Source organism: Parasteatoda tepidariorum, chromosome 4 (genome assembly GCF_043381705.1).
Source record: "Parasteatoda tepidariorum isolate YZ-2023 chromosome 4, CAS_Ptep_4.0, whole genome shotgun sequence".
NCBI lineage: Eukaryota > Metazoa > Arthropoda > Arachnida > Araneae > Theridiidae > Parasteatoda > Parasteatoda tepidariorum.
In genome coordinates, this window is record NC_092207.1 from 81,018,745 (window position 1) to 81,030,512 (window position 11,768).

The window sequence follows — 11,768 nt, forward strand, 5'->3', positions numbered from 1 at the left end:
CAATTCAAACTTTAATAAACATCAGAAACTATACGTCACAAATTGCTGTTAAATACATTTTTCCACGCCCCCTGATTCAGCGACATGGAAATAGGAAAATTTAGATGGCAAAAACAATACAAGATGAAAAAGGAAATTTCCGCCCTCTTATACGATATAAAGTAATATTTAAATTAACTATATACTTCAAACCGCAAATATTCTTTCTCTTTCTTTAATGATCATAAATATTTAATCTTCTGTTAGAAATAGTACTTTTGACTTAAATGCGCAATAGTTCTCGGAATTAATAATTGTAGAATTGTTTCCTCAAATACATTTGGCGGCATTTTGAAAACCAGTTAGGATAGTTAAATTTTACCTTTTTATCACGCATTGTTACGCAAGTTAGAATTCTTGAGGCCTATTTCCCTAAACTGTCCTTGTACATAATAGCGGGTAAGCAAAATTGTACCTCTTTCTGGTACTAAGCTAATAAACTACTTAATTTTTTAAAAATTTTTTTTTAAAATTTTTAATATCTACTCTGATATTGACTTTCGTCGTTCGAGTATCAGAAGAGCAGATTTGTTCACTATTCTCTTCGGGGCACCATATTAGGTGGGTCAAAGTTTCTCCCATAAGAAGAAAGATAGATAGTACAAAGAAGTGGGAGAGGGAAAAATCCATGTCTTATCCTGGATTCTAAGCTGGGACCTTTCTATCTTGAGGTCAGCTCCCTGACCACCAAACAGACTTTTAATTTCCTCATTCGTTTAAATTAAATAAATTTAAAAGTTTTTATTTTCTGTGTATTTTAAAACTATTTTAATGCTGTTTTACTTACATAAAATAAAGTATTTAGACGGTTAAATTAAAATTAAAATTCAATTTAAACGTGAGCAGTTAAAATGAAATAGTAATGCAATTTTTCAAATAAATAGAGTAAATAATTTCAATTCCTTTCAGGATTTTTGGCTTCTATTCTTCGATGGAAACCCCTCATTCCCTTTAGCAGGTTAACATTCATGGTGTACATGATTCATCCATTAGTGCAATATGTGTTTTATGCAACATTGAGAGATGGAATTCAAGCTAGAAATTGTTTAGCAGTAAGTTTAAAGTAACATTGTTCGTTTAATTAAAAATCATTCACATTTTTTGTATAATCTTCCAAATTATTTAAATTTTAATGATCGAAGCAATTTAAGAAACTGATAAATTAACTAATATATATATAAATTAGTCTATAAGAATCAATATATATATATATATATATATATATATATATATATAGTAGNGAATTTGTAGTTTTAAATGTTTTGTATAAGGATGAATCTCAAATACATATAATTTATGTTATTTTATTTTAGGGCTAGGCAGTAAAGAAGGAAGTGAGTATTTCTCAATATATATATATATTTTTATATTTATTATTATTATTATTATTATTATTTTTATTATATTTATTATTATATATATTATTATTTTTTGAATTAACACTGCGGGGCTTTTGGGCTTTTCAAATTTGACGAAATATTAATGATTGAAAAAGGTATGTCACAGATACGAGTATAATAATGAACATTTTAAAATTCCATTTTCTAATCTTAATTTTAAAAAGAATGTAGCATATTAAGAACCTTTCCTCTACTAATTAACAATCATGCTCAAAACTGAAATATTTGATTGCGGTGGTGTGATATTTTAGAACTCGAACCAAAATTTGATGATTTACACGGGCACATTAAATATAATTGTAATGAACATTATATTAATTATTATTTTCTTGTCTTAATTCTAAAAAGAATGTCGCATATTAGGAAACTTTCCTCTATTAAAAGGTGACTTTACATTATAAGTTTAAGAAGAGAATTCAAGCTTATCAGAAGAGAGATTGACTGAACTCAGTATCATTCGGCATAACAAAGTTGCTATCAATCATCGCAAACTGATGATTGTCAAGGTTTACCGCCATCAAGCACTTTTTCCGAGGAATTTGCTCTTTAGTACATAACTTAGTATTTTCTTTTAAATTTCCCTTATATTTTAAATTGCATTATTTAGATTTATAATTAAAATATTGATATTTATAAACTCAACCTCATTTTTTTCTTTTTATTGTTTTCTAGATTTTCATATACTTTGGTTTCACAGTATCCAGTTACGTCATGGCATTTTTCACTTGCTTCTTAGTGGAAGCTCCCTTTGTGAACGTTGGAAAAGTTTTCTTCCAAATTGAAGAAGATCTGCGGAAAAACAAAATCACTCTAAAGTCACTACTTTTCGGTGCACCTAAAAACGAACTTCCCACGGCGCCAACTGTGTACACCAATGGCTGGACAAATGACTTTAAATCTGGACAGTCAGTGCAAAATGGCAATGGATTGGCTAAAATAGATATAGACCCTGAATGGTTGTCCAAAAGTGCGAAATCACAGCAACACAAGAACTTCCAACATCATGGACGTGATTTTGTTAGTCGCCTTTAGCATTTTTTAGAAAACTAACAAATTTTTTTTCCACATGAATTTTCTTCCGAAAGTTTGTGTCATTACCTCAGTTGGATTTTTAACTAAACAAGGGAAATATTCTCAAAATGAAAGAAATTCTAATCGCAAATAAGGTTTGAGGACTGGTAACTCTACATTATGATCCAAACCAAAGATTATTAAAGCGATGTTGACGAAACTGCTGTGATGCAGTGTAAAGAGCAACAGTTGCTCAAATTTGTTCTTGAATGTGTATTTGTATTGTATATTTTATTTAGTAAAATGTTATAAAAATATTCGTTTTTTATTTTTTTTATTTGTATATGCAACACGTTTTCGAAAAGTAAAGATACAATGCCATATACTCACCTGAATAAAAATTAATTGATCAAATGTTCATTAAACTTACTTACTGGCTCATGCCTTATTTTTTAGACATAGTTTCAAACATTGTAAAAGCATTTGCTAAGTCAAAGTACAAGTTTTTGTATTCTACGGTCATAGAATTTTGCCACGTGTTGTCGGGACTATATTTAAGCTTCTGTTTTGATCTCATCGTCGTGAACGGTTTGCCCTGCAAGGTGCTTTTTCAGGTAAATGAATAAGTGAAAGGCCCGGACTGTATGGCGGATGATCTAAAATGTTCCATTTGAAACTTTTGATTAGTGCTTTGGTTTGAAATGCTGTCGGATGACGAGTGCGCATCTGGTGAGATTCTTAATTGATGCAGACATAATAAAGACTTGTTGCTTTAACATGGCTTCATCATAAAAGTAACGAATGGCCTCTAGGGTAAAGTGAAACATTCAAGGTTACAGTCGGGGATGCCATCCTTCTCACAGAAACTTTTCTTTTGCTGCTATCGATAAAGTATCTTTACTTTTCGAAAACGCCTTTTAGCTCAAACTGAGCTTTCATTAATATGAACAATACTTTTCATATACGTTTGATAACAGGGGAATAGCTCTAAATGAGTGTGTAAAAAACTAAGCATAGCTTGAAATGGGAGCCTGAAAAAATTACAAATAATTTTATTCATCTGGCGTTGAGCAGCCGACCCTAATCTGAGTTTACATCTGTCAATGCTAAGTAATTTTGAAACCAATCCAGAAGACAATAAAACTTCTGGATCAAACAGTGAGATAAACTAGCCTCCAGGGAGGACTATTTTGATGGAATTAACTCTTTTTTTGCGTTATACGGAGAGAAAAACCATGAAAACTTTCACGGTTTGTTCAGGAGTAACTGGATCCCCCCCATGATCTGTGTGCTACTAAGGGGATATTTTATGTTAACACTATGTTCGGTGCGAGCCAGGAGTAGAATTCGTATGGGTCGACCAACATTGGGATTCGAGCCTGAGTCTTCTCATTCTCAGACGAGCTCTCTATCTTTTGAGCCACGGCGGTTTTTATTAATTTATTAATTTTATTTAATGTAGTATTTGTTTTTGCTCATTATACTACTGTTATGACTATTAAGGGTCCAACTCTTACTCGATGCCTTCGCTGATCACCGGAACTGATTTCCCAGTTTATTCCGGATTACTTCGAAATTCGAGTAGGCTAGTTTGTTTTTTTAAATATTTAATTTAGGAATTTGAATAGTAACGCATAAATTTCTTTTTTTTTTACGCATTTACTAACTACGTAATGTCAAAATCTAAAATTTGAAGTAAATCGAATTAATAGCCTCTGAAAAATAAATGTTAATATATCGAGTTTTCTCTTGAAATTTGATACTCAGAAACTATTCAATCGAATACAATCAAGTTTCAGATAGTATGATTTGAAATCATTTAGTTTAAAAGGATAATATAAAATTAATAAATATTATAATTCAAAAGTGTCTTTATTAAATTAAATAGAAATAAAAAGATAAATCATTAAACTTTAAAATGAAAATATATTTGAGTAAACAAGTATCTAAAATCAGTATAAACATTTCTTGTTTTGAGTAAGTGTTTCAAGATATATGGCGAAGTGTGAAAAAAGTGAAAAGAATATTAAGGGCTTCAAATCTCTAAACAGTCTCCTAATTACACTAGGGTGGTCATACTGTCTCTTACTGTTTCAACAAATACCGTCACTGTTCCTCCATCTCACTATTACTTTTTAACTCAATGAAAAATTCAGTACAAAAAAGAAAACAGGGAATAGTTATATATTTTTATTGCTTTTACCGGAATACTAATAAGCGAATTCAATCTAAGCAAATCGCAAGCAACGAGAATAATTATAGCAATGATTATATAATTATTTGAATTAGCATAGTCATTGATGGTTTCATCTAGCCTTAATTAGTCCCGCAGTGGACTGAACGTAAAAACACGATTTCCAGTAGAACACCGAAGTCAAGCATCACTGGCTGTGGTCAGTAAGTGGGTGGTTGACCACTTTGATCAGCCTGCGTAGGGACCAAGGGTGCACGGTGTCGGTCCTTGTTGAACTGTTCTACCGTAAAGTGTTCAACCTCACGCACAGATCTTTGTGCTACTAAAGCAGGGGAGCAATCCCCTCTATAGAGGATCAAAATTACGATGGCATGACTTCGAATCATTCTCAGAGATGATTCCCAGACAGTCGCCAATAGCCCATTGCGCAGCTCTAGTGCGACGTAAATAAGGTACCTACCTACCTAGCCTTAATTAAGTAAAATGGACTTTTCAAAAACAAATGTAAAAAATTTGCACTTCGAAATCTACGATTTTTTGACGTAAATTATATTTACAGAGTCATTTTGAAAAATATAACATTTTCTTATTTTTTTTCCATAAAGGACAGTTTTGCGTGTTATCTTTTGATGAAAACTATAATTAAGAATTCTTCCATGTAATGGACATTTTAGAAATTAATTTTAGATAATTGAACTCTTGAATATAAAGTTTAGGACTTAAATATTTCGTGTGGGTTTCATTTTATAAACATGTCTAATACACTTGTGATTTGAGCTAAAATTTTTACAGGACGAGCAAATGTCGAATTTTTTTTTTAAACGTAACTGTAGTTAAAGTTTTTATCACTTTTGTGATAGAATAAGGCAAAACGAATCATCTAAGTGATTCCGTTCAATAGAATCATCTCACTTAGGTGATTCGAGTAACTCACTGATTAGAATCACTTGTTGATCCTAATCACTTGATTTGACTCAGTTATAAGCTGGTGGTAAGAATCACTGAATCAGCATTAAACTATATGGTTCTTCAATAATAAAATTCGCAAGTTTGTAATGTACCATCAAATGTTTCGATTTCAGATACTTTTTAAACATCAGATACTGATAAATATTTTGCAAAGCAGCGTGGTTAATATACATTTACATTCGATTTACAATGAATGATTAATATTTATGAAAAAAATACATAATAATGAGTAGCACTTCGCTCATTGCAGTGCTTCTCAGTTTTGTTGCGGGAATTCTTAGTAATACTTAAATTAGAAAGAATTTCACAACAATTGAAACAAAATAGGAGGACGAATTATCTTACATTTTTATACATTTTTAGCATACTGCATATTATTGAACTGGAAAAAAAGTAAAGAATAAATTGAAAGTTTATAAACTTACTTTTTCAGACATTTTTCGCATTCATCTATACAAAGATTTAGTAAAAATATGAAATCACAACTTCCATTTATTTTTAATGTTAGCAAGAGACAATAATTTTCAAGATTCCATGTCTAGAAATTACTCGAACCATATTTTTAATAAAAGAAAAGTTAATGTAAATGCCAATGACATTTAATAAAAGGAAAGTTTTAGCATTGAAAGAAAAGCTTGCAAACATTAGTTATTTATTTATTTTTTCATAAAAATTATATTAACACATGAAAAGTTCATTAACTCAATTTAATTTATATTTTACTGAAATAAAAGTTATTAATGGAAGAAAAGCTAATATAAACGATACTTATTTTAGTATTTTAATAAAAGAAAAGTTATTAAGAAAAAAAATGACGCAATCGAAATTTTCAACACAGTTGTGTTACAAAAGCGAGTTTAAAATGAAAATAAAATGTCACCTACAGTCATTCTTATGGCTTTCAACCCTAAATGACTATTTAAAAATGCTTATTTGTAAAATTAAATATTGTGGAAATCATTTGTGGTTTTATTCAATTTTCTTTGCACTATAAATATGCACTATTTATTCGGCATGGAAGTAAAATGATATTGTGTTTTCCAGAAAAAAGTAAATGAGAATTTGGAAGAGCTAAAATCAGGCAAAAAAGGATATTATTTCAATACTTCTTTTTTAATTACAGAAATAAGTTTACAAATTGGTTCTATTCGATAAATTTTCTTTTCCAGAGGGCAGAAATATGTGAGCTTTTAAGATAAATTTTCGATGAACTATGCTCACGAACAGCAAAGACATATGTATATTTTTTGCTATACTTTTTTCGCCATATTATCTTCAGTATACAATATACAATGAAGCACGAATGAAATATTATCTGAATAACACAGTTTCAATTTCAGTGACTAGATGGCAGCACCATGGAACTAATAAAATTAACGTTATGTAAGAAATTATCTTAGAGATGTTTTTAATTTATTTTTGACGGCAAATTAATAAGATAATACTTTCAACATTTTCAAACTGGACGAATACATAGAGTAAGTAGATCGAAGATTTAGAATGAAAATTTAAATTCATAGTCAACGATATAAGAACGATAAAAATCGTTTGCGGTAATTTTATTCTCCATGTTCGTAATAGGGAAACAGTATGTAATTTTTAGAAGAAAAGAAAAGAAGATATTCAGTGCAAAAAGGTAGAATACAAGTCAATCTTATTAGTTTCAGTACCCGGATATTTGATTCACGTTTATTAAATTTTATGATGTTTCCATATAAAGTGAATTTCGTGATTGTTAATAGCGTTTAAAAAATAAAAAATACTTTAAAAAAAAGGAATAAATAAAGGTGGAGTAAAGCTCCCATTAAAAATGAGCGTTTTCACACGGAAAACTCTTATTTTTGCCATTGTTTTAGACCACTACTGTGGCTCTCTGAAGAAATAAATATTTAAAAATGAAATTATAAAACATGAAACTAGTTTAGAATGTATAAATAAAAAACACAATTTTAGCCTTCATTATCATCCAACGCACATATTTAAATGTGGACATTATAATAACCGGAAAAGAAATTTCAGATTTCCTTAGGAATAGTTTCAATGAATGATAATCTAATTCACAGGGTAAAATCATTGCGGCAATGTTTAATAAATTGGATAATTACTGTGTGTATATTGACAAAGTATTGATATCAAAAAGCCGAAGTTTGTTAAAGGAATTAATTCAATTAATAATGAAAGAAGCATTATGGTGTTTTTAAAATAATTGTTTTTCACATTTAATTCTATTCATTCAAAACTATTCGCACCGATTAAAACGTCAACAAGTAATTTGCATTGCTCGTACAGAGAATCAAAGAGAAGTAAAGGCAGTAGTTACCCAAATAAAGACTGAACAGGAAGAAAAAGCATTGATTATAGGTGCATTAAACATACTTGCAGTAAAATCACGGTACCACATAGGCATGGGAAAGAGAATTCAGTTAAAATTGCTGACAGTAATAAAACATAAACATGGAAGACCATAGTCATTTTTGTTCCAGTGTTTTTATATTTTTTGCATAAACCATAAGAATTGTTATTGTACCTCTTAATTAAAAAAGCAAAACAGATATATTTTAAATAATATTTTTGAAATTTTATGACATAAAATAGGCTTTTTTAGGATACTTATTGGTATCGCTTACGAAAATGAAGAGCCATGAAATGAAAAACAGGAACCCATGTATTATAGCTGTATTGGATTAATTTAAAGTTGTATTTCTATGTTAAATAAATGGCCTATAATTTAAAGTTTTGTAAGAGTTTATAATATTTAATGTCACTAAGTAGAATGCGCGAGAAAAAATTCAAATCAAAACTAAAATTATATTTCTAAACATATTTTTTCGTACATAATTTTTAAAATTGTCATTTATCGTGTTGGAAAATATTGACTTTTAAAATTTGTAAATTTCGCTGTCGCTCTGATGTTTTAACAAATATATATTACTTTAATTATAATATAAGCTGTTATAATAAGGTAAAAATTACATACATTTTATTTCTAGTCATATGCTAATTTCGTAAATTTTAACAGTACTTCGTACTTTGCAAAAACTCTAATTGTACTATTGTAAGATATGTTTTTAAAAGATGTGATCAATTTCGTAATTTTTGTTGCAGTTTCTATATTGAATGTGTGTTTCAGAACAAATTTAAATCTAGTTAAATTTATTATTAATAGTTATTTCTAGCCATATTATTTGTTTCAAAATTGTTAATCATATTTCATAATTTTTAAGATTTATCATCATCATCAATGGCTTGACAGCCCAGGTTGGGCCTTGGCCTTCTCAAGAAGTTTTTTACAGGCTAACATTTTCTTTGCTAGTGTTTTCCAACTTTTAGTTCTTAAGACCAAAAGGTCTTTCTCTAGGCCATCTATCCATTTCAAATTCTTCCTCTTTTCTATCCTCGTTTTCGTAAAAACTCTTTTTGCGGTACGGTCTTCGTCCATTCTGATAACGTGGCCTACCCATTTTGTTCCTTGTCGTTTAAAAAAGTTAATAATGTCAGGATGAGCCGCGATGGCTCAGGAGATAGAGCGTTCGCTTTCCGATGAGGCGAACCGGGTTCGAATCCCAGTCGATACGGATTCCGCATCCGGCTTGCACCAACCGCAGTGCTGAGAGGAAATATCCTCAGAGGTAGACGGATCATGAGTTAGAGTCCCCTTACGGTCAGGCTAAACCATGAGAGGTTCTCGTGGTCTTCATTACCGTGTAATGCAAATGCGGGTTAACTCCGTCAAAAAGTCCTCCACGAAGGCAAATTTCTCCCAATAATCGATCCAGGAGTTCCCTTGTCTTCTGGATTGGGTTCAATATTACAAGACTACGGAGTTGAACATTAGTAGTCGTAAACCCATAAAATTGGGTCGGCTGTTCAACGACGGTAATAAAATATAATAAAGTATGAAATAAAATAATGTCAGGTTCATTATCTGAGTGATTTAAGATTACTAAAGTTTTATTTCTTATGGTAAGTACTAAGCCAAAGAACATTCTACCAACCTATTTGCTCATCCTAAGAACGAAATGATAGGAATAATTTTTTTCTTACGTTTCTCTAAATAAATTTTGCAAAAAACACTTATCATTTTAAATATTTAAACTGTATGGTAGTGAGGAAAGATAAAATGATCATTCCTAAATTGATTGTGCTAACATATAATAAATACTTTTTCAGTTTCTTAAGAAATTTTCCTTCAATTAAATTTTAATTTCCCGTCATCTAATATGCTTAATTTTTGCGAAGCAAAATTCTTTGTAATTATAATGAAATTTCATGAAAGATGTCTTGCAAAACTTTTTTAGACGATAATGTACATGGGTCACTTTCAAATTTCACTTCTATTTGCTCTGTCCAGAAGAAAATAAGAAAATTTAAATTAATTTACCTAATAAATAAATGTTATATGGAGAAAACTATACAATATATTTACTATACAATATTTTTGAATGAATATCGTAAGTGCTTTCATGAACATTAAAGCTGGATTTTGAAAGCAATTATCGCAAGCAAAATGTAGAGAAAACATGGAAAAAATTACAGAACAATGGAAAAAAAAGGGGGTGGGAAGAAAAATGATAATAAAAATAAAAATAATAAGAAACCTGAAAAAAATCAGAGAAAAAGGAAAAAAATTAATTAAAATCCGGAAAATAAAAGATATTATTTTTTAACAAGACTATATCCGTTAAAAAGAATGCTTCCTAATATTGTATCAATAAAGCCAAAACAAAATGTAGCATTACAATAGTGTGAGGAGCAATCAAGAAAATTTTTACAAAAAGTTTACAACAAATAAAATGAAACTATTTACTTGCTGCTTATACGCAATAAATAAAACTTATTGTTTTTCTCAGTTTTTTTCGTGCTTTTTTTCCTTTTGTCCTTTTTGCATTTATTTATTGTGCTATATACAGGGATGAGAGTAGTCAGAAAGTAAAAAAGAGGAAATCCAAGAATATATATAGATATATATGTATAAAAATCGCACTTTTTTGTCAAATTTTTGTTTAAACTTGTAATACATGTGATTATAAATCCCAAATAAGGCTTTTAAATCACGTGAATATGAAACTCTACATCGAACTTAAAAAATGCGAAAATACAAATCATGATGCGTAATTTTTAGATCAAGATGCATAATTTTAAAATCGTGAGATATTACAACCGCAAAAACGAATCACGACATTGGATTTTAAGCTCGCGTAGTTACATAAGGTTTTAAAAGCTCGTAAATACAAATCGCGATATTGGTTTTTTAAATCTCGTTAATAAGAATCGCAATGTACAATATTTAAATCGCCTGAATACGAATCGCTGGAATCGCTTGAATATTGGTTTTAAATCAGGTAAATACGAAAATCGATGTTTGATAATAAAATCGCAATTTTAAAAGTGCATAAATACAAAACACGATATTGGATTTTTAAATCTCGTAAATACGAGTCATAATGTACGATATTTAAAAAGCGTAAATAAGAATTGCAATGCGCAACTTTTAAATCAGGTAAATACGAAAATCGATGATTGATANCTGGAGTAAACGGGAGAACAGGCCTTATTTCTTTAATAAAGTAACAAATGAATCTTTATGGGAAATGCCACGACTTGGCCACGTAAGTATGCTACATTATTAAATATCCATCGCCTCTTCAGTTTTATCATACAATCGGGATGTACAACCTTTTTGAGTGAAGGGTCGCTTGCACAACAGGTGGATTAAAGAAGGGGCGCACGCATATTTACTCATGTTAGCGGCAAATATAATTTTTGTATAAACACTAGGGTTCTAAGCAGTTTTTTATCAGTAAACTTAATTACATATTAGCTGAAAATTAATAATTTTAATGAGTTGAATTTATTTAAAAATGAAAAAAAACTGATGCTTTTTTTGTATATAAAAAATATATATACAGGCGCCTGTCCTCGACAAATTTACTACCGTTTAGCGGTACCCTCCCAAATTCAACTTTAGGAAAAACAGTATGTTCACAGTTTACTTTTTCTTCAAATTTTATTTTTGTATCCCGTAAGAAACGATAAATCCATATTTTTATGTTGATTTAATATAATTTTTAATTTTTGCAAAATAGGTCCCTCTCAGAAAAATTCAGAAAGACCCCATATGTATATGTGTATATATATATATATATATATGTACG

General features: G+C 29.8%; 1 protein-coding gene across 1 annotated transcript in view; it reads left to right on the forward strand.

Moving 5' to 3' along the window:
* The window catches only part of LOC107452067 (nose resistant to fluoxetine protein 6-like), a 36,791-nt gene extending 34,024 nt beyond the window's left edge, over nt 1-2,767 (forward strand). Inside the window, exons 14-15 of the mRNA XM_043041538.2 lie at nt 949-1,091; nt 2,112-2,767. Coding sequence (XP_042897472.1) covers nt 949-1,091; nt 2,112-2,471 — 503 coding nt within the window. The 3' untranslated portion in view covers nt 2,472-2,767. The remainder of the gene's footprint in view (nt 1-948; nt 1,092-2,111) is intronic.
* The last annotated feature ends 9,001 nt before the right edge of the window (nt 2,768-11,768 follow it).